The 22,338-nt window shown below is 39.0% G+C and overlaps 3 protein-coding genes across 3 annotated transcripts; 2 read left to right on the top strand and 1 right to left on the bottom strand.

Moving 5' to 3' along the window:
• Positions 1-1,252: 1,252 nt before the first annotated feature.
• p4htmb (prolyl 4-hydroxylase, transmembrane b) lies at positions 1,253-5,536 on the top strand. Its single transcript, XM_053316511.1, has 9 exons — positions 1,253-1,585; positions 1,692-1,773; positions 2,511-2,701; positions 2,789-2,885; positions 3,823-3,985; positions 4,147-4,332; positions 4,625-4,715; positions 4,885-5,008; positions 5,319-5,536. The coding sequence occupies exons 1-9, from the start codon at positions 1,253-1,255 to the stop codon at positions 5,534-5,536; spliced, it is 1,485 nt and encodes a 494-aa protein (XP_053172486.1).
• A 1,008-nt stretch (positions 5,537-6,544) lies between these two features.
• Positions 6,545-13,271, bottom strand: slc26a6l (solute carrier family 26 member 6, like). The gene is made up of 18 exons (XM_053315521.1): positions 13,132-13,271; positions 12,861-13,000; positions 12,437-12,547; positions 12,192-12,358; positions 11,932-12,096; positions 10,989-11,141; positions 10,596-10,678; positions 10,337-10,484; positions 10,126-10,239; positions 9,661-9,738; positions 9,410-9,505; positions 9,210-9,316; positions 8,979-9,048; positions 8,801-8,893; positions 8,555-8,665; positions 8,000-8,431; positions 6,793-6,847; positions 6,545-6,711 (listed from the first exon to the last, which is right to left on the bottom strand). Exons 1-18 carry the CDS (start codon positions 13,269-13,271, stop codon positions 6,545-6,547), a joined length of 2,430 nt encoding a protein of 809 aa, XP_053171496.1.
• A 1,582-nt stretch (positions 13,272-14,853) lies between these two features.
• kbtbd12 (kelch repeat and BTB (POZ) domain containing 12) lies at positions 14,854-17,912 on the top strand. Its single transcript, XM_053316234.1, has 5 exons — positions 14,854-15,926; positions 16,005-16,275; positions 16,812-16,962; positions 17,158-17,355; positions 17,448-17,912. The coding sequence occupies exons 1-5, from the start codon at positions 14,854-14,856 to the stop codon at positions 17,615-17,617; spliced, it is 1,863 nt and encodes a 620-aa protein (XP_053172209.1). The 3' UTR covers positions 17,618-17,912.
• Positions 17,913-22,338: the final 4,426 nt, after the last annotated feature.

Here is a 22,338-nt window from a genome sequence, read left to right on the forward strand (position 1 = left end):
AAAGGCTCGCTTTGCACAGTGTATGTACTGTCTTTGGTTAACTGTGATGATACTATTGCTCATTTTTGCTAGGGAAAACCAGACTTTAAACATTAAAACAAAATGTAGGTTACTCACCAGAAAAAACCAAACAGTCAGCATGTTACAATAAGCTGTGTGCTTAAATGCATGTGTTTACGCTTCGTCTGTACTCTGTGAATTGGTTATGGTTATCATACCATTACCTAACTAATTGTTGCTGTAGTAGCGACTTGTTAATCAAAACGTTGCTAAGCCATAAAGCATACCACTACTTTATCGTCAAATTTAAAATTAAACCATACCAGAAGACTTCAAACTAATAATTGAGAACATAAACTCATTAGGAAAGCGTTTACCGAGGCAATAAATCAAGTGAGAGGTAGGGTCATATTCTCATTCTCATTCTCTTACTAAACTAGGGGAGTCACCCCCTGCTGGTCATTTGAGATAATGCTTGATTAAAGGACTTCTGTATTTGCTCGACTTTTAAGACCTGGAACTACACGCTTGTCTTTGATTCATTCATTTTTTGTGTTTTTCTTTTTGCATGGAGAGAGAGAGAGAGAGAGAGAGAGAGAGAGAGAGAGAGAGAGAGAGAGAGAGAGAGAGAGAGAGAGAGAGACTATAGTGTACAAACCGTATATATGTCTATGGTACAAACAGATTAGGCCAGCAGAGGACAGCATTGAGTGGTGGGTCGGTCGACAGACTGTTGCTGTCACAGGCTATGAACAACAGGGTATCACACAAACCGTGTTTTTTTTGTTTTGGGGGAAAATGTCGCCCATTTTAAGGGATGATAGCGATGCTGGCTCAGATGTTTTAAGCAGGTTTTTCAGATGAGCTCGGTCGAGTTTGGGGATGCGCAGTGCGGCTCGCTGCCGATGCTGACTGGGACTGCTGCAGTGTAAACAAGAATGCCCAAGACTGCAGCGCTGCTGTCTGTCTGTGGGTGAGAACATAACAGTGCCTGTTGGTAGTTGACTCCTCGGCTTAAACGACCAGAATCTCACCATGAACCCTCCGTGGATGGTTTTTCATTGCGCATCGACTTCAGTGCTACAGCAGAGAAACTGGCCCCAAGCGCTCGTAGAGGATTTGTTTTTTTAATTAAACTGAACATCTGCCAATTAGCTAATCTGTGCAACCAGCAGACGTCCATCTCGCCGTTGGATTTGTCAGATGGACAGCTGATGAAGTATCAACTCATACTTCAATCTCAGGAGGGGAAATGAGTGACAACCAGGAAAACACAGACACCGAGGACACGACAGCGCCCGGGAGAGCGACCTTGCCACTCCGGCCGCCGTGCGAGCGCCTCTCCTGCCATAAGAGCAGCGTGTGCTCCCGTTCATACTTTGTGGTGGTGATGGTGTTTTTTCACGTATACATCATCAATGTCATAGGACTGTTGTTTTACGTGCACTACAGCAGCGGGCAGGACGATCACACACGCAGTCATGATGCTCCCAGTGGTGACCAGCAGCGCCCCGAGGCTCAGCGTCCGCCATCAAAAGCCGAGTTTCTGCGTGATGTTTCCCTCACACGCATCGAGGGTATAAGGGTGAGTGATGTGATGATGCAGCAATGCCACTATAACATTCATTCTTTCTTTCGCTCACGCACACACATAGACCACTTATTAATCACTTCTCCCACTTATCTTTCAGGTAGGACATGTCCAGAAGGTGTCATTAGTGCCAGATAAAGTGCATGAAATGCGAACTCTGAGTCTGAAACCTTTGCTGTTTGGTAAGAAGCCAAAGTACTCCTATGACAGGCTACAACAAATCTTCAGCACAAACTCACGAGCGTCTAGTGGACAAACATGTTTCTTGTTGTGGTGAAAGCAACTAGGCTTTGTTGTGTATTTTACACCCAGTACACTTTCCTTCTTATTTTCATCTTCATATACATCAGCTTATGTAATGTATATTAGGCTATGTGCCAAGATAAATCGTGGCTGCATGGAATAAGCCACTTAACTCCAAATAAGTCCTGAAGCATCCTCAGCTTTGCTCATGTGATCCAATTAAAGGCTTAAAGCTCACTGGCTGAAGAGCACACAACTAACAATGCATACATATATTAGATGGAGAATTTACCTGAATCAGGTGTCCTAAAGAAAAAATGTAGAAAGCATTTTAGGTGGAGAATGTATTCCATTTCAGATTGTTTTAACTGCCCCCTAAACGTGTGTAATTATTAATAATTTGCATATTTTGTTGGCTGTTCTCTTCATGAGTGTTATTTATTAGCAACAAGCAAAACTAAATCCATTATTGCAGGCAGCAGACAGATTCATTGAATAAATAGTCCATCTGTGCATCAGCAAGTCTGCAAAATAATGAATGATTAATCTATAGTCTGCATAAAGTAGAGCCATTTGTAAAATGGAATAGAAGTAGTAAAATACAATATGACAGCATGGCAGATCAGGAAATGTAAAACATGCTGCAGCTATATAGTGTCTCTGTCTTTTTCTGCAGAGATCCCAGGGTTTTTGTCAGAGGATGAGTGCCGTGTCGTGATGCAACTGGCGCAGCTAAAGGGTCTGATGGAGAGCCAGCTAATGGTGCAAGATGGCCAGGAAGAGCTGGCCAAGGAGCTCAACCTCAGCCCAGATGATATCTTCAACCTTCTTGACATCAACCAGGACGGACAGTTACAGCTCCATGAGGTGTATGTCAGTTTGCATCATGCAACATTCAGTAGTTTCTTGGTTCAGCATTATCTCATCCTGTATTTACCACTGTGCTTCCAACAGATACTGACTCATTCTCGAGTGAGAGATGGCATCTGGCTCACCCCAGAGAATCTGAGAGAAATCTATGCTGGGCTCAAAGCTGATAAAGATGGTAACGGTAAGAAGTCAACTTGTTTATAACCAAGACTGTTCACTTTGCACTTATTACAGTTCTCAGTGTCACAGAAATGTACATATTTGCATAGCTACTGTTTCAAAAACATTTGGTGGCATTTTGCAAAATTGTAAAAAAAAAAAAAAAAAAAAAAAAAAAATTCAATACATTTACATTCATCACAATTACAAAATGATCACAAATCTAATTTGCGATGATTTTGAACATTTGTGTACATTTCACAAAAATGCTACCTGTAATTTTTGTTAAAGGCTATAAATCAGTTTTGCAGGACCAGTAAAGATATACAATATACTGGACCATGTATGCAGGAAGAACAGTGGTGGGTTTTGGCTAAACGATGGGTAGGAACGATTAATTCTTTTCAGCGTGGGAATACATATTTTTGTTTTTAAGTACAATAAAAACAGCATTGATTCAAACACATTATTTAAATAATACCCATGTGAGAATCATTTATTATTAATATGATCTAAAATGCTGATGCGTGTAATTGGTAGTCTTGGTGCTTCTTAAAGTAATTTGTTAATGTTTTTAAAGTGCAATTTGGATGTGTGATATACCTCTCTGTATATACATAGTTCATAGATATGAATATGAGGGGATTTTCACAGGATATGAAATGTATGTTAAACTCATATTAGCTTAAATTTGAACATGAAATGTTGAAAATGCATTATAAATCTGTAGGGCTGCAAGTCACATTTGAACACAAATATACAGATGATCAAAGAGCAGTAGTAAAAACTCATTCCCTAAATGACTAATGAATCTGAATCCATATCCTCCGGAGAACATATTTAAATGTTATACTACAGGATTTAAGATTATTATTATAAACAGGGCCAGTAATGCCTGCTATGAGGATAATTTCAAGCTTCAGTATCAGGATGTGTGTACACTTGCATATGTTGGGCAGGTTTGCTGAGTTTAGAGGAGTTCAGGCTTCTGAGCAATGATGCCTTCCAGCGCTTCTTGCTGCAGCGAGGGGTGAAAAGGAGTCAGCTGGTGAGGAACAGCAGACACACCTGGCTGTACCAGGGCAAAGGAGCTCACCAAGTCCTCCAAGACATCAAGGCGAGGTGAGGAAGACATATTATGTTTTGATTTCTGTCTTGCGTCCGTCTCTTGCAATAAAATATTACAATGTGCATTATCCACAAATAGAACGCACAATTTCAGAAGTCTTTCGAAGTGTTTGTTTAAAACTTTCCTACCCTTCCTTTACTTTTCTATAACAAAGGGTGACTCGCCTCACTCAGCTCCCATCTTCATTAGTGGACCTCAGCGAGCCGCTCCAGGTGGTTCGCTATGAAGAGGGAGGGCACTACCATGCCCACCATGACAGCGGTCCTGTCTATCCTGAAACTGCCTGCACACACACACGTCTTGCTGCCAATACCTCTACTCCTTTCGAGACATCTTGCAGGTGAGGTCACCAAAGTCTGCAGTGTTGAGTGAATTAAATGAAGAGGCTTTTCTAGACAAAAAGTCTGTGTGTGTACAGATCTGATTTCATCTGTCCGGTGTGATTACTAAACTGTGCTTTGACATTCCATTGTGACAACTGGCATGTTAGTTTGTGTGACTCTACGTTGTCAACTCGGAAAAGATTTTTGTGCTTGCCACTTGTTTGCAAAGTGTCTGTATGTGTGTGTTTGTGTAGGGTATGTTTGCACCATACATGTGTGTGTCAATTTAAATCTGTGTTGCACACTTAGGTACATCACTGTTCTCTTCTACCTGAACTCTGTTGAGGGGGGCGGGGAGACCGCATTCCCTGTGGCAGACAACAGGACCTATGATGAAGTGGTGCGTAATTGTGTGTGGGTCTGGAAATGTGAACGCACACAGCCCTGCAAAAGTATTGTGTACATACTGTGCATGTCTTTCATATCTGTGTTAACTCACTTGTTTGTCAGTGAGTGCTTGGGGCTGAGCTTACTGTGAGCATGTTGCTGAGTTTGATCATGTGTTTTAGTCTCTCATACAGAATGATGTCGACCTTTTGGACACCAGGAGGAATTGTGACAAGAGTAACCTAAGGGTGAAGCCTACCAAAGGGACAGCTGTTTTCTGGTACAACTATCTTTCCGATGGAAGAGGTACCATTTCCAGCACACATTGCACATATGAACTTTAACAAAAAAGAAACTGTTGGTCATGTCACAAAGGTAGATCTTCACTAATCTACTAATCTAAAGTCAGCTTAACCAAATTGGCTCCAATGTAAAATCAACTGGGAGAACAAAACTGCTCAAATAATTAATCTTTATTAACCAGTTGAAGTGGTGAATGTGTGTTTAAATTAATGCGTGGTAGCCGAAATATCAGTGTAGACCCTTTAAAATACAAGAATGATATAAAGCAGTTTACTAACAAAAATTAAACAAGTTCTTTTTTATTTCTCCATAGGTTGGGTTGGAGAGCAGGATGAATATGCCCTGCATGGAGGCTGTGTGGTCACCCATGGCACAAAGTGGGTTGCCAATAAATGGATCAACATTGATCCAGATTACCAGCGACAAGCTCGCTACCAGCAGCTAGTGTCACAGCAGCCAGAGGATGAGGATGATGAAGGTCTGACTCTGAACCCTGACACACAGAGTTCCGATATCCATCAAGACTTGTAGCTCATAAACCAATATTTTAAAATAAGAAAAATCTACCTAGACTTCCTCAGTCCTGTGCACAACTTCTTTGGTATCTTCCTCTGTGGCCAGTATGTAGAGACAAGATTTATTCAGGGAATGAGGTCACAGTGGGTTTATGCAACTGTAAAGAGATGCTTTTGTCAAATATTTCTTTAATTTTGTGTTCCTGATATGTTCTAATCTACTTTTATTTCCCATTTTAGGAATGTTGCACTAGAAACTCATCTAAGAGTTGAGATACAAACATTTCCCTTTGCATGGATTGATAAATAAGTTTTGCTGTTGCTATGATCAAAAAATTGCACTTGACTGAAATGCAAACATTTCAGTGTCCTACATTGCTGCCATGACCAAAAAAGGCTCACACATGTGATGCATGTTACCTTGTCTTTGTTCCTTATTATTTTCTTCATTAAAATACACAAAGTACTGTTCAGATTTTATTTATTTGTTTTGTTCTATAAAATTCACTGTATTTCTCTCCAGCATTAATAGTAAATTAAGCTTGTGCCATGTTACAATTCAGCGTTAGTCTTCCTTTCACATACCTTAAAGACAAAATGTATAAATATAAATAAAACTTAATAAAATGAAAGAGATACACAAAAACATTTAGTCATGTCATCAGTAATTTATATTTAATTGTTTGTTTTGAAGTGAAGAGCATGTATTATTAATATGATTTATTTATTCAGATGTTGAGATACTCTGTGCTGACAGCTGGACGTCCTGTTTGGCTTAAGTCACTAAAGTTTGGTGCTCTCCTCGATGTCCTGAAAAAGTAGTTTTAAAAAAGTAATTTAGTTAAATTGACACAATTGAATGTTTTAAAGCATTTATTCAATGTTTTATCAGTCACACTGGTTGGATTGTAAAATGCTGATAATCAACTGATTTAAAGTGCACTTATAGCAAACAGCTTACAAAGTGTTTCTCCTTAAGTCAGCTGAGAGTCATGTATAGGCATTAGACTGTCCAAATAAAGTGTCACCTGAGCAACATACGCACCATTAATGGCTCATATCTGGGGAAAGATGAAGCTCCACGATGGTCCAGACAGTAGAGTACAGCATCATGGACGGAAGCAAAAAGATTTCTCTTTGTTATTGACTCGGAGAAGAAGTTACCAAGCTCCAACTGCTCCACCACAGACGCTGAAGAAAACAGTTTTCAAGCAGACAGTCAGTACCACCAAGATTTTTTTGTGTGAAGTGTTTGAGAAGGCATACACTTACCCTGACAACCAGTCATGTAGATATCTACATCAATCTCACTGAAGTCCTGGAAAATCTGCCAATATAATAAATGCAATTCATCAGTGTTAATTTAAGTGTATAAGTGCCATCAATTAATAAACTCCCATCCCATCATTGTCGATTCCATGAAAAGCAGTGCTCATTGATACTGATAAATTTGCCTTTTATAAAAACGTCCCTCCTTAAACTTCAAAGACAAAACCTAAATGCTGCTTTTGCTTCTCAAATTACATTCAAATTTGATCTTCCCACAGCACTAATCTTATCTCAACCTCTCATGTCCATTTTTGGAAATGTCCCAGAAGAGATACAACTGCCTTCAGGGGGTCAAAAGATAATTGCTTTAACTACTGTTTTGGCATGTCGCCTTACATTTTTGTTTTGAGATGGAGGGAGGCAGCTCCATCCACAATAACTAACTGGATTATGAATGTAAGGCCTTATTTTCCTGCCGCCACAAAGGCAAATGCAATTTTAATTCAACTGTGCTCAGGCGCTCAGGCTATTTTTATACAGTCTATGGGCACATGTCTATTTTTTTTTTGCTTCTGCACCCTCCTTCAATGCCTGAAAACCTTAGAAATCTTCAGAAATTCTTGAAAATATGTACCTACTACTTAACTTTTATAAAACCTCTGTACAGGCACAGGACTTTTTTCATTTTTTCTCTAAATCTGTTTTGTCTTTTTACACTTTTTGTTTTTCTATATTGGTCTGGGTCTTGGCCCTTAGCACAAAGCTGAATAGAGCCAATTTGAGTCCTGTTGTGTGTTTGTAGATGTGTGGTGCCTATTTTACCTCGCCTCTTTTTGTTTTACTTTTTTTTAACATACTCTATGTCAGGTACCATGTACTAGATGTCAATTTTTGGTGTCTGCATCTAGTCCTTAGTATATGTATGCATACAGACTGATATGTGATATAAGGCAACAGTAACACCGTGGGAGGAAGAGGTGGGAGGTGGCAATATCGTGGTGTTATATTATATTTTGTAGTGGGAGGGTTGATCGGTTTCTAAAAGTTTTTTTTTAAAAAAAAGAACTTACATTAAAAAGAAAAAAAGAACCTTCACATTTTGACAAATGGGATTAGACACCTGAATGGTCAAAACAAGGGAAAATGTTGGGGCCTTTTGCAGTCATTGTTTGCCTTTTGTTCGCAGGATGTTTGTTGCTTTAGTACTTACATTTTTCATAGTTTTAATAGCCACCGTGTCAATGAAGTTAGCCGTGGAGAGGTCGAGAATGATTGAGTGAATGTCCCAGGTCCACTTGCCCAGGGACCCGAGAGAGATGCGCTCCAGGTCATGACTCAGGGTGTCCTCACTGCTGGAGCCCAGAGTAGCGGAGTCTCCGTCCTGCAGCTCAGACATCCACCCTATACTTGTGCTGTCCGGATCTCCTCCTTTCAGGTATTCCCATCTGCTGTGTCCATCTGGTGTTCGGGGCGTAGTTGGTATGACAAACACTGTTCCGTTCTCCCTCTCAGTCCAGCCCTGCTCCTCCTTATCTGTAACATTCCTGTCCATGCATGTGTCCCTCCAGTCACCAGCCTCCTCCTCCACAGAGAACACCGGTGGTCCAGACAGCTGTGCAGCCGCCGCTCTCTGAGCCCGTCGCTAAGGAGTGGTCAGTAAAATAAATTACTTTGTTAAGTTGTTTGGGAGTTTTGCCATTGGACACTTGAAATGTTTCATAAACACAATCCATGGTACTGCAGTTATAGATTTGCAGCATATTACCTCTCTCTTGGCTTGCCTTTTTGCTCGTCTCTCTGCCCTCTTCTCTCTACGTTTCTGCTTGGCCTCCTGCCTTCTCTTATAGATAATCATTTTACTGATGTCAAGCCCACTCTGAAGACCCAAGGAATAAAATCAACCATCTTATAAAAAATGTATCAAAAAGATCAAAAACAAAAAATCATTGCTTTCTTAAAGAGAGAAGGGCAAGATTGTTAAAGAATACTTTAAAAGTGAGAGAGAGCAAACCTTCTCTTTCAGGGCTTCAAGGTAGAGATCAGCATTAGCAAAATATACTGTAGCAGAGGAGCGGAATATAGTAACACCTGGAACCTGTCTCGCCTGCCAAATACAGAGACATTGTTAGCTTTTTTTGCAGTCAGTGCACAAAAGCTTTTATAAATGGTTTGCCATCTTTCAGTTTTACCTCTCTGTGGGTCTCTATATCCACATACAGCTCTGTACCTGGAACATTTCCCAGAACAGAGTATGTTGGCCTAAGATTAGGAAAATAAACACAAAATGTTGTTACAGCAGCAATTTAGTTGCACACAGTATTTTTGTATCATCCTGCAGCCCAACATGACTTATTAAGGTTGCAGTATGACTTTGAAATAGTAGTGAAAAGTATACTATGCTGTTTGCAGAAAAGTCTTACAGCTGAGTTCTGATGATGACAGTAAGCAATGCAAAAGAAATGGCTGCTGCAAGACCCATATCCAAATTGAAGAGCAGGGTCGACACCCAAGTGACCAACCACACCACCTAGAGGACACAGTATGATGTTGTTTTATTCACCAGAGTGGCAACGAGGGGATTCAACATCACATTTGACACAGTTGTTGCTGTTTTACTCACCAGATCAATCTTGCTGCTCCTCCACAGTGTAACAATGTCAGCATACTGCTTGAACATACCCTTCAGATTTACAAAGACGATTGATGCAAGGACGGCCTAAAACACATCACACAAGTTTTAACATGATTAACTCTCTACCCAGAAATGTAAAAGAGGCAAATCAATAAATCCATAATATTACACAAAATCAGTTATGCATGACATAGTTTGCAAATATGTGTGCAACAAAAAAAACAATGCAGCAACAGAACCTTTGGCAGCTCCTGGAAAAGAGAGCCAAGTTTCAGTATTGTCACCAGCACAATTACAGCCGAGGCCACTCCAGCCATCTGCAAGAACACAGCAAAGCTGTTAATGCTTTCATTTAACTTGTGTGTTTAACAGATATGTTGACATATTACATACTTTTCTTAGGCAAAAAGCTTGACCATATAAAGCACACATATTACTTTTTCCCCCTCTTTTTTTTTGGTAATAGATAAATATTTTTGGTATGTTGCTGAATAATATATTGTTGACGTTTTTTGTTTTTTTTCTACATGTTTCTTACAATCACAAGGTTGTTATAATTGTTGTTGAGGTCAATTTGTTATATAATTTAAAAATAAAACCTCAGTCAGCTGAGTCATATTCGGCTTGTGAAGTAATGCTGCACATGTTATGACTTCTCAAGTGTTTCTATTCATTATGTTTTTTTATGTCCATTTTCTACTCACCTGTGTTTTTCCTCCAGTGGTCTCCTGGATCAGACTTCGAGACATGGAGGAGCATACAGCGTAGCACTGGAAGAAGCCTCCCACTACATTACTAAGACCCAGTGCCACCAGCTCCTGCAGCGTGGTGGAGACAAAAATCACAATGAGCAGAGAAGAATGGTATCAGGTATCAGTAGAATTCATGGGATATTTGATGCAAGTTCTGGTTCACCTGATTACTGTCCACTTTGTATCCATGCTTCAGTGCAAATGTTTTTCCAAGTGAAATTGATATAGCATATCCTACAATGGCAAGTGCAAAAGCATCACTAATAACTTCTCCAACAATGCTAACATCTGGTACCCCGGGAGGACTTAGCCTGGTGAAAACAAGAGCACCAGAGCGAAATATTGTAAGTCAGTACTAATCAAGCTGGGAACATGAGTCCAAAAAAAAAAGACAATAATGCAACTGAAGTCCAGATGCATACCCACTAGGAATTTCTCCAACAACAGGAACAGTGTAGTTGCTGTTCAAGTGGGCAAAGTTTGATATCAGCGTTCCTGCCACTATCTACAATAACCAACACAGACAAAAACATACAGATCATAAACACAAAGAAGCCAATTTCACAAATCATTTCAACTCTTAAACATGAATCATTACCCAATTCAGTCAATCATATGCAGAACATGAAACAAATTATTAGCCATAAGTATCTCCTTTTTGCTGTGAACTGCACAAAATGCAGAGTCCATGACACCACTGCTGATTCAGCTCCTTGGTTCCACTGAGTCTGTGCTTTTTCATTGCTGCAATATCAGCATCAGCACAGAACACAGAGGTGATAACATGAAGTGAGGGAGAGAGTTTGTCAACTGACTGTGATTAGCTCCACTGGGATGGGCACTGGCAGCTTTGGACTCAGGAAGGAGTTGAGCTCCTTGGCTGCAATTAGAAAGGCAATGGAAACAGCGCTGACCACAAGTGTGGGTAGATGAGTCTTTGGCAGCAAGGAACAAACATCCTTCAAAGTCTGAAATTGAAGAAACATAAAGCAGCCTGTGGTTAATGCTTGCTACTACACAAAAAAACACACACACAATGAGCTGTACAAACTTAATGGTTTTTAAAGTCATACTTGAGTTTAAAATGTCCTTTTCACCTCGCTTATATTCAAAACCATTTTGTACATGTATCTCGCAGTAAATAACAAAATCATTTATTTATAAATCAAAGGTTCATTTCTTTTAACTTCCTGGAACACAGTGTTTTGACCCCATGTCCTATTGGTTTACACGTTTTAACACATTTCATCACAACATCTTGTTTACAGCACGAGAATCTGAGAATCTCAACAGCATGCTAAAGCACAATGTGACATCAAATGTTATGTGGTGATGAAGTATTTCTATGGCCAGAAAAGTATAATGAATCTTTTCTCTGACAAATTAAGATACTTTTGGTTTATTCCTAATAATTATATGGTTATAGGCTTAATAGAAGTATTGTTGTTGGATCAATTCAGATGAAAATATCAAACAGTGTCATGTATTGTGGGTTATTGCTCCAACAAAGACACAAACATAGGGGCATAAAAAAAATAATAAAGGGCCCAAAAATTCAGTGGGAGAGTCCTTTAGCAATTATATGTTTTAAAGTGAAACAACTTTTACCCTCATATCAAATTATTTTCTGATTCTATATACACCAGTTGAATCTTTCACAATTTACTTTAATAATTACGAATTACCATAATACTCAGATTAGGATTGTTGTATTTACAAAAACACAATAATCAGAACCCAAAAATAGACCGTACTCACATACACCAGTGACAGTGGACCACTAAACCGTGTTGGTGACACTCCAAAGATGTATTTCAGTTGTGCAACCACAGCATGGGCTGCAGCCGCTGTTGTGTAAGCCCGAACCAGAGGTTCAGACAAATATGTTCCCACAAAACCAAACTTCACCAAACCCAGTATCATCTATAAACACAAATATTTATGTACAGATGAGGTTTTGCACTAGAAACGACAAAAAAGGACATTGTTATTTCAGTGGGAGGTTCTGTTTTTCAGACCTGAATGAGTCCTGCTAGGACAGTAGTAGCAGCTGCAACCTGCACCCTGTACGAGTCTCGAGCAGTTATGTCCACCTCTCCAGTTACGTTGTTTTTCTGGAAAGCATCATCTGGAGCAAGTCTCTCTGTCACACTACCTACCATGATGCTGAGCACAGCAAATGTACCTGAAAACAGTAAATTGGAGCAGTGTGTGTTATCACAAAGACTCTAATTCTCATTGTACAACGCCTCTTTCTACATACCTATAGAAATATGACGTGATGTTCCAAAAAAGAAGTAGATCAGTGCTGGATAGAGGGATGTGTAGAGCCCAAATACAGGAGGCAAAGAAGCCAACAATGCATATGCCATGCCTGTGGGAAGAAGTTGTCTTTGATACAGCTGCATTACACTCAAAAACTGTATGTTTGATTCTGCACTGTTTTAGCTTTGTGGAGAAATGGAATATCGTCCAAAAGCATGAAACAAAAAGCGTATGTATTCATAAATCTGTCCTGTACTGATTTTTTTTTTTTAATTACATTAGGATTATGTCAAGTGACACAGAACCACAAGTGCCAAAATGTATTCAACATACAGTATGATTGTTTTCAGTTCAAATGAAGATGTTTTTCTTTTCCGCAATATTGAAGAAATCAATTAGTCCATTATGGATTATCATCGTACCTTGTGGAAGATGCATTATACCCACACTGATGCCAGAGACTAGATCTGGCATGCCATAGTCCCAAACCGAGTATTTGGGCAGCCAGTATAATATAGGCAGGCTGCTCACCACACTTCGTTTCAGTTTTGGTACTGTACATCTGGAAGAGATTTGAGGAACACACAGAGATAAAAGGGAACATCTTTAAATTGGCTGATATTTTAAAGTCTTTGACATGGTCAGACCTACAGTATAGAAAGTCACAAAATCAGGCCATAAAGTTCTCCTTACCTTAATGAATTTTTAAGTCGTTCAGTTAAAGGAGGGTGAGCGTCAGAGTATGTTTTTCTCTGCGTTAACTCCTCCAGTCTCTGCTCATCCAGCACTCCCCTCTCCACTTTGTACTTCCCATATCTGCGTGTAGAATTCATTAGGGCTGAATCTGTCAAACTCTGCACAAGTTTAATCTTTTTTATCTTTTAATATGAATATAGTAGATTTATTCTTAAGACCCTTGTTTACTGTAAACTTTCCACAAGTCTGTCTACCAAAAGCCGATGCTGCTATACTACTGCCACAAGAACAACTGTATCTGCATAAGTACATCATATTTCCTAATGGTTAACTTAAGTTAGGATGTTGTAGGCAGAGTAATGATTAGTAAGTGACTGCAAAGGCAACTTGAATAAACAAATGGTGTAATTATGGTCTCAAAGGGGAAAAAATTAACTTTGTTGGATTTTAACAGATGTGTGACAGGTGTATTTCCATCCTTTCTGTTTTTCCATTCAAAAGCAAAAGCAAAGCTAATGAACCATGACATATTAACTTAAGTTCAAACCACAATGGTTTACTCTTTATGGAAGGCTACATCAGAATGTAATATGTCAAATACAAAAGTGATTTCTCCCGAAAATACACTAGTGACCAGTTAATGTCCAGCAAGTCAAAAAGTAAATTGTGTAAACATATTTACTTTACAAATGTTATGTTTGCTGTTGCAACAGTCTGAAGAATTTAGAATTTAAGAATCAAACTTAAAACACAAGGATTGATTTCCAAAACATATGGGCACGCTGTATACTGGGCCTTTAAGAAAGCACTGTCATGAAATCTGAATCCAACCTTGTGCAAAGTTTATTTCAGTAATTTCTGAGCTGCATGCATGTGACCAGGGCAAGTAAACTGGTACAGACAATTACCCAAAACAGATTTTTTAATTTAATGAGGGAGAGTCAAATTATAAATGACAAAAATAATGTGCAATATTTGTCCCTGTCAGTGCTTGAAAACCTACTCTTTCCTGACTACTCAAACAGTTCTGACCCACTTACTGACAGCAACAACACTGTCTATTTTTGGGTTAGTAGCTCAGAGGGCCACAGCAGTGGAGGGGGTACATATCTTTGTCTCATGCAATTGCGAAGTCCCTCTCTAACCCCCCTGGCTGACACATTCAGCAAAATCAACTCATGCAGTCTCATGAACAACATGGATACTTATTTGCCTTTTTAGATCTAAGATATCAGCAGACAAGAGGAGCTGAGGACATTGGTAAGGACTTTTACAGGGGAATTGAATGCTACATGACATGGACATCTATAGTACTACCTTGTACAAGTGCACATGTTATATAGACCAGTGAAATTGAGCTATTTGTTATATCTAATGCAAAGTAGAAAGTGAGAGAAGATTTCTTTAAATGGTGGCTGCTGAAACATGAAGTTAATGAAAGTAAAGTAAGTAAAGTTAAAATGAAAGTATTAATCTTTTATCCACATTTCCACATGTCAAGAAGGTTAAGATTAAAAAGACTTGGCAAAATCTAAAGTTGACTAAACACTACTATTTACACATTGAAATGTGGTTTATTATGATATTGATGTCAGTACAACTTATTTTCTGTTTTTTTCCCTTCATTTTCAGAGAAAACCCCCACGTTAGTTTTTCTCCATGTCTAAAACCCCCCGTGTAACTTTGTAAATATTAATCTTCTTAAAAAGTTGAAGCAAAATGGATTTTTCAGCCAAACATGGGCTGGTGTTGCTCGATCAGCTGAGGAGGATGAGGGAGTCTGAGAATCTGACAGATGTGGTGCTGGTTGCTGAGGGCATTAGCTTCCCCTGTCACAGGGTTGTTCTATCTGCCTTCAGCCCATACTTTCGTGTCATGTTCACATGCGGCCTGCGTGAGTGCAACAACAGAGAAATATTCCTGCGTGACACCCCTGCAGACAGCTTGGCTCTCCTCTTGAACTACATGTATTGCTCAGATCTTCCTCTCACTAACGCCAATGTACAAGGCATCTCTATTGCAGCTTTTCTCCTGCAGATGGACGACGTCTTTGCTCGTTGCCAGCAGCACATGACCGAGAACATGGATGCATCTAACTGCCTTGGTGTGTATTACTTTGCCCGTGACCTTGGTGCAGAGGAACTGTCTGACCATGCTCAGCGCTTCCTGAGGCAGCACTTTGTCCAAGTCTGCCATAGTGAGGAGGTGCTGGAGCTGGAGGCTCATCAGCTGGGAAAGCTCCTCTCTTCTGATGACCTTAATGTTTCACGAGAAGAGACCATCTTGGATGTGGTCCTTCGCTGGGTCAAACACAACATTGTAATGGATGGAGAGGTACGCACTAGGCATCTCCCAGAGCTCTTGAGGAAGGTCCGTCTGCCACTGATATGCCCCGACTATTTAAAAGAGGCAATGAAGAGGAATACAGCTCTGCTGGCTGACGCTGAATGTCTGGAGATGTTGAATGAAGCTTTACAGGTCACAGCGATGCATCCCTCAGCTACACCACGCAAACTAAAGTTGCGGTATGGGATGGAGACCACAGATCTGCTGCTCTGTGTGGGTAACGACAGTAGTGGGATTAGGTCAAGATATGGCAACTTTAGCGAGCGCAGCTTTTGTTTTGCCCCATCCACAGGCCGAATTTATTACATCACTTCACCTCGCTATGGAGACGCTCTGGGGTATGTGTGTGCCGGGCTTGTAACAGAAGACAATAACATTATAGTATCAGGAGAGACCAGTACTCGCAGAATGGCCAGGCAGAAGGACGTGAATGTTGAGCTCTACAGGTAAGAAAGATATGAAGTGATATATTTGAAGTCTTTCTCGCACAGGTGGAACTAACTGTTGTTGTCTGGGACCACCAGGTACAAAGTAGAGGCCCAAGGGAGCTGGGAGCGCCTGACGTCAGCAGAGTACCGTGATTCTTATGGTCTAGGATCACTGGGCGACACTCTGTACCTGATTGGTGGGCTGATGAAGCTGAAGAACCAGCTTCTTATTACTAACTGTGTGGAACGGTGGTCTCTGCAGGGAGGCCCCTGGCGCAGCGCAGCCCCTCTGCCAATACCTTTGGCTTATCACAGTGTGGTCAGGCTGAAAGACTGCCTTTATGTGATTGGTGGTCGAACTCCACAGGTGATGTGTAACCACTTACACACTGCATGAAAAGAGAGGAATCATATGAGACTTGTGAAAATCACTATTTTTTTTAAATGTTTTTGGAAATAAGACGAAAGACTTGCGTTGTGTAAGACAAATTCAAGAGTTCAGTTCAAATTCTTTTACACTTTTGGTTGCTGGCTGACCTCCAGTACAACTGCAGGCTCTCATATGTTAGTGACTTGCTATGATATGCTTTCAATAAAAAGCCTGACTATTATCAGAACTGGTCCAATGCATTCAGCACAGTTAAAGGTATAAAGGAAAATTCATATATGAATTAAATCTTTTGAAGCTATAAATAGAGAAACATTTTATCACAGTACAGATGAAACTTAATCATGTATTACACATTTTACTTGGAACTTTTTAAATACATCTGGGTTGACTTCTTAGTTTTACTTCTTGGGAAATCTGAACAATTTATACACCTAACATGAGCCCTTACAGTTCCTGTATGACTGCATCTGCTCTAAATTGTCATACCCTTTCTTTCCCTCTTGGCTGTCCAGTCATACCGAATGGATGATGAGCCCGACCATCTTAGTAACCGCCTTCTGGAGTATAATCCAAACACAAACAAGTGGACAGAGCTAGGTCCAATGAAGTACTCAAAGTACCGCTGCAGTGCTGTTGTGCTCAATGGTGAAATTTTTGTAATAGGTAAGATTGTTCAGTTAACTTGATCAATTTATATTAGTTCAGATTTACTTTGTCTTGTGTTTTTGTACAGTAAATCTCTTGATATGCATATATTGACTCAATATTGTCATATGTCTACTAAATACATTTATTTGCACTGATTCTGTAAGAACGTGTTTGGAAATCTTTCATAGTAAACCCAATTTGCACCTTTAGGCGGCATTGGTTGTGAGGGTATGGATCGTGGGCAATCTCGCCGCTGTCTCGATGCTGTGGAGATCTACAATCCAGATGGAGATTACTGGAGGGATGGACCTCCTCTCCCCTGTGCCCAGCTTTCACTTCGTACCAATGCCTCAAATGCAGGAGTGGTGGGAGGAAAGATTTATGTGTGTGGATACTACAAAGAAGCAGGTAAGGGAAAATGTTTATCCATTTATACAGCAGGAGAATGACAAATGTTTCTGTGCGAGTGTAAGACCCTTCTGTTTCTTAACAACTTTCAGGTCGTAATGATGATATAACAAAAGACATTTTGGAGCTGGACCCGTGGGAGAACAGGTGGATTCTGTTGGCTCGACATGTTCTGATGCATGACAACTATGATGTGTGCTTAGTGGCAAGTCTCAACCCAAGAGGTCTCATGTCCCCACCTGCAGACTTAGTGAAAATGTGACACATCATCCCAGATCATAGTCTGTTTGAGAATTTGAGGTGGAAATTATTAATCAGTAATGCACTTATTGCTGGGCCAAAAGCTTTCATTTTGTCAAGCAGAAAAGGTCTTAGTGCTCTGCATGAAAAACGATCTGCAGTTAATTAATGACTTGCATGCTGTGAGAATGAGAACAAAATTACTTGTACAGATTTTTTTGCTGCTTTTTATCTTTTTGTGTAACATCTGCAAAGATGCATTTCCTGATTCCTGCAACTGTGTAGTGCATAGCTGAAACAGTATGATCACCAACAAAAAGGAAATTCTCTCCATTGATATGAAACAGACATTGGTTGGTTGTAATTATGCACTTCTGGCCTAAATACAAAGTTATTTCACATGTTTTTTCCTAATAAACAAGCACTTTAGCCATGTTGTGGAGAGTGATTGTTATTTGAACACAGTTGTTTTTTAATACTGTAAATGCACAATAAGATACCAGTTTATTAGTTTATTACCTTATACAGCAGCCCTGCAATAAATCCAACCTTCATAAAAGGTTATATTTTTATTTAAAAACTTTGAGAAAAATTAATCCTTTTATATTTACCAAATAGTTTTGAAGGATATAGTTTAGGGTGTAATATGAACTTCACTAATTACACAGAAGTGTCTGATATTTAGTCTAACTTCTTTATTTAAATCAATCTAATAAATATTTAAAACACTTCTCAGTATAACAGGAAGGTGTCCAATGGTGACATATGAGGGAAGTGACTTCTGTTTTGACATGTAGAAAAGGTATTTTTACATAGTCAGGATTTGAATACTGATGTCAGAAATTATACATCAAATATATTCGGTTCCCAATGATGATCCAAAAGAGTTGATTTATTTTCAAAAGCTTTGTTTATTTTGCAATGTTCAGTCAGCAGAGTAAATACAGAATAAGTTAAATTAAAAAGTCAGTAGAGAAGCCTGACTGGAACAGTTTTTCATTTTCACAGAAAAAAGTAACTTGAACAAGGTTGTTTTTTTAAGTGCCTTACTAATCATAAAATAACTTGTCATTGATACCTCTTCACAGCTCTCCATTGCTTCTCCACTATAAGACAAAAAAACAATGTGTTCCTTCTCTTAAAAAACTGAATAACTTCAAAACTAAGAACACAGGTCACAAGAGCCAAATAAATAATTTTTTGGCTTTTATTCTGCTGGATACAGAAATAAATAAAGAAAACAAATGCTACTCATTTAGTAATCCTCTAAAAGCCTAAATCAGAATCACAATTCATGTCAAACAACTGCCAGAAGCTTTCAGGTTTTGCCGGTGTCTCAGCTGACAGCTTCTCTAAGATGGGTTCGACTGCTGTGAGGCACGCAGAGCTGTTACTGTCCTGAGACCAGCAGCTGAGAGGGGTGATGAAACATCCTGCAGCTTCAGTGGATCTGGTCTCCCTGTTCAGCGGCATTCGAAAGTCTGGTTTGAAGCTGTCTCGGCTGGTTACCCTGTTCAGATCACGATGCCCACACAAAGGTTCCGAAACATTTTGTTGTTTGTGACATTTCATGACAGGTCGATTGTTTTCGTCTGACACGCTATGCTTATTCCTCTGTGAGAGCACCAGCGGTCTCTTTTTGTGCCTCCTCCTGATGCCTCTCGCAGTGGATTTCCTTTTTCCGATGATGTAGCTGGAATCCCGAGGGGGAACTTCAACCAGATTGCATTCAACGTTGTATGATGTTAACTGTGTGTCTTCCAGCTTGTTGTCCTGGCATGGTGACGTCTGACTGGCTGAGTCCATTACCTTCCCAGGACTGGGTTTAGACGAATGCTCTGAGACTAAAGTGCTAAGCAGCTTCAAGGCCTCATCAAGCATGCTTCGTTCTCTTTCCTGCTCTTCTCTCAGACACTGCAGATTTGTTTTAAAGCTTTGCACATTTGAGCCAAGTTCTGCAGTTGTGTCTCCGCTCTGAAGAACATCAATAAACAATTAAAATCAAAAATAAAATTTGCTAAGCTGAAACTGCACTTATCTTGACCATAAGCTACAAACAATGCACCTTTTGCACCCTTTCTTCCAGTCCTGTCATCACCTCTTTCTGAGAGTTCACCTTATTTAGCAAAGTCTCAAACTGCTGTGAAATGTCACTCTGGAGACTGTTGAGATTATTTTGCACTGGGAGAAATAAATAAAAGGATAGAGATCAGTACATGAAGCCCCCCTGACAAATTCTTCATTTCAAAATGAACAATTAAATAAGAGATTGGGCAAAGACCACCATCTACTGGTCATACGAAATACCTACTCAACTGTACCAGTTCAGTTGTTCTTGTATGCAGTAATCCAGGAGGGATTTTTAAGTGCATTAACATGAAGTTTAAAAAAAGAAAAAGAATTTAATAGACCCCATTAGGAAACTTACATGTTGATGCAAAGTTGTTAAACTTTTCGAGGACTGTTTGGCACACTGCAGTATTTTTCTCTGTGCCAATGACCAGTTGTTGGATCTGAAAAACATTTTTCTTTTTCCATTAGACATTTTACATCTAGAAAAGACAAGCTATAGCAGAAAAACAACAGAATGGATGCCTATAATCACTTACATTATTGAGGGTTTCTTGTATATTTAGACATTCTTTGGCCAAAATATCACTGATAAAGCAAACAAGACAGATTTTAGAAGTGATTATAATTCGTTTTAATGATCAAGTTGCAGGTTTCAAATCTGTTCTCCATTCCTAATACAGAGATGTACCTGTCAGTTTTTTCTTTTGCCTTTTTCTTGTCCTCCTCAAATTTATCCAGTAATCCAAAAGCTTTGGTTTTGTCCTTCAATTCTCCAAACAGGAGAGGTTTGGTGTGATAACTGCTTGCAAACTTTGGGTCACTCCCCTAAATAGTTACAAAATGCAGACGTTAATGGATATAAACACAAGAAAAATAATCTGAGAGATGATAAATTTAACTGTATGCACTCATTATTCTATGAGTTATGTGATGTTTTCAATATGACACCAATGTCCAATAAATGGGAAATGTTACATGCAAAGAATCAGGTGAAAAATAATGAACTTTACTTTTAAACAGCTCCTTTGACTTTAGCATTTCTCTTTAACAACACTGTTGCTTGTTTCCATAATGCTAAACCCTAAAAAACAAGTCATGTTTTGTGATATTGGCATCAACTAACAATTAATTTCATCTTGATTAATTGCTTGTCCACAAATTGTTGGGAAAAATTTACAAAATAATTACCCAGAGCCAAAGAGTAAGTTACTTAACAGCTAAAGCAAAGATATTCCATTTACTATCATACATGATAGTAAACATCAAATCCTCACATTTGAGTGGATGAAAACTACAAATTCTGTATGAAAAATAACTGAAACGATAAACAAATCATAATAATAGATGCAGATTAATTTTGTGGCAACAGACAAATAAGTTCAGCGTCCATAATCATTAAAGCTGGTTGAAATGGTGGTTATGTTTTGTCTCTCTAGATTTGCATGAGATGACACTCTTTATTTATATATATATATATATATATATATATATATATACACAGATAGATTTACTAAAACACATGGCATCATTTTTGACTTTCCTTACAACACACATCAGCTGTACCATTAGATCTGACACCGGGCTCACTCATAAATGTTATAATGGCATTAAACCAGTGCAGCTGCTTTCTTCATGCATCTTGTTACTAGAAGATATTACTACCTCACCAAGAATCACCTATAAATGGTTAATCTCACCTCTTGTGAACTTTGTTGGGAGGCCCTGGATGACAAACTCATATCCTGTGATGCACCTTGTGAATTTTCAGGCCAAAATTGAGACCCCAAGAAAAACTGTGAATCTGTGCAGCTGGAGTAGCCGCTGGTGGCCGCATTGCTGTTGGTTGTTTTATTCCCACCATGTTTGAAGAGTAAAGAAAACACAAACACACAATATGTATGTGCAGAAAAACAGAGAAAGTGCTTGTAGAAATTACAAATATCAGTCTACACAGTTCATGATATTGTATCCAAGTATTGTTTTAGATGAACAAACAACTTCATCCATAACTTTGGTTGAAAGTAGCTATAATAGCTGTGTTTAAGTTTAGTCATTAAGTAATTTACCTGTTAGCCAGCCACCTGCTTCCAGTTGGGAAGCTCAACATTTCTTTTATGTTCCTTACGTGATTCATCGCTTCTGGTTTCCTGTTTGTAAAGATGACAAGTTAATTATATAAGTGAATATAACTTTAGCTAACTGGCTAATGTATAGCGTTGGCTAACTTAGAAAAGGCTTCATTATCTAACTTTAATTAACGTAGTCAGTTTAAACAGAGGTTTATTGTTAAGTCCTATCAAGCCTTTGTCACATGATAGTTATATTAAGTTTAGTAGTATACAAAGGTTGTCGTGGATTAAGTACTAAACGATAAAATTAACTCACAGTTCACATACTCTGTGATGAAGATGATGACGTAGTATTCAACTCTCCCGCCCTATGAGCGAGGCGAGGCTAATGCATTCACGTACAGTCGGAAAACTCTAAACTACGGCTTGGTACATACCTCAAACAAATTGTTAAAAACTTGATTTCACAATGATATTGTATATTATATTTCACTGGGATATTGCTGTGACACATATGGTGTTCAATCAACATTTCATAGACAAGGGCCATTTTAAATGTTTTGTATCAAAATATGAATGGGTCAGTTGGGTTTAATATTGG

Source organism: Scomber japonicus, chromosome 3, assembly GCF_027409825.1.
Source record: "Scomber japonicus isolate fScoJap1 chromosome 3, fScoJap1.pri, whole genome shotgun sequence".
In the NCBI taxonomy this organism is placed as follows: Eukaryota; Metazoa; Chordata; class Actinopteri; order Scombriformes; family Scombridae; genus Scomber; species Scomber japonicus.

Bases quoted from the DNA above. Each gene is read 5' to 3' on its own strand.
- p4htmb (XM_053316511.1), top strand. From the start codon at position 1,253: ATGAGTGACAACCAGGAAAACACAGACACCGAGGACACGACAGCGCCC. The intron at 1,586-1,691 runs GTGAGTGATGTG...CTTATCTTTCAG, and splicing joins CACGCATCGAGGGTATAAGG to GTAGGACATGTCCAGAAGGT. The intron at 4,716-4,884 runs GTGCGTAATTGT...CATGTGTTTTAG, and splicing joins ACAGGACCTATGATGAAGTG to TCTCTCATACAGAATGATGT.
- slc26a6l (XM_053315521.1), bottom strand. From the start codon at position 13,271: ATGAATTCTACACGCAGATATGGGAAGTACAAAGTGGAGAGGGGAGTG. The intron at 13,001-13,131 runs GTAAGGAGAACT...AATCTCTTCCAG, and splicing joins CGACTTAAAAATTCATTAAG to ATGTACAGTACCAAAACTGA. The intron at 9,506-9,660 runs GTTCTGTTGCTG...GATGTGTTTTAG, and splicing joins TTTTCCAGGAGCTGCCAAAG to GCCGTCCTTGCATCAATCGT.
- kbtbd12 (XM_053316234.1), top strand. From the start codon at position 14,854: ATGGATTTTTCAGCCAAACATGGGCTGGTGTTGCTCGATCAGCTGAGG. The intron at 16,276-16,811 runs GTGATGTGTAAC...TTGGCTGTCCAG, and splicing joins TTGGTGGTCGAACTCCACAG to TCATACCGAATGGATGATGA. The intron at 17,356-17,447 runs GTAAGGGAAAAT...AACAACTTTCAG, and splicing joins TGGATACTACAAAGAAGCAG to GTCGTAATGATGATATAACA.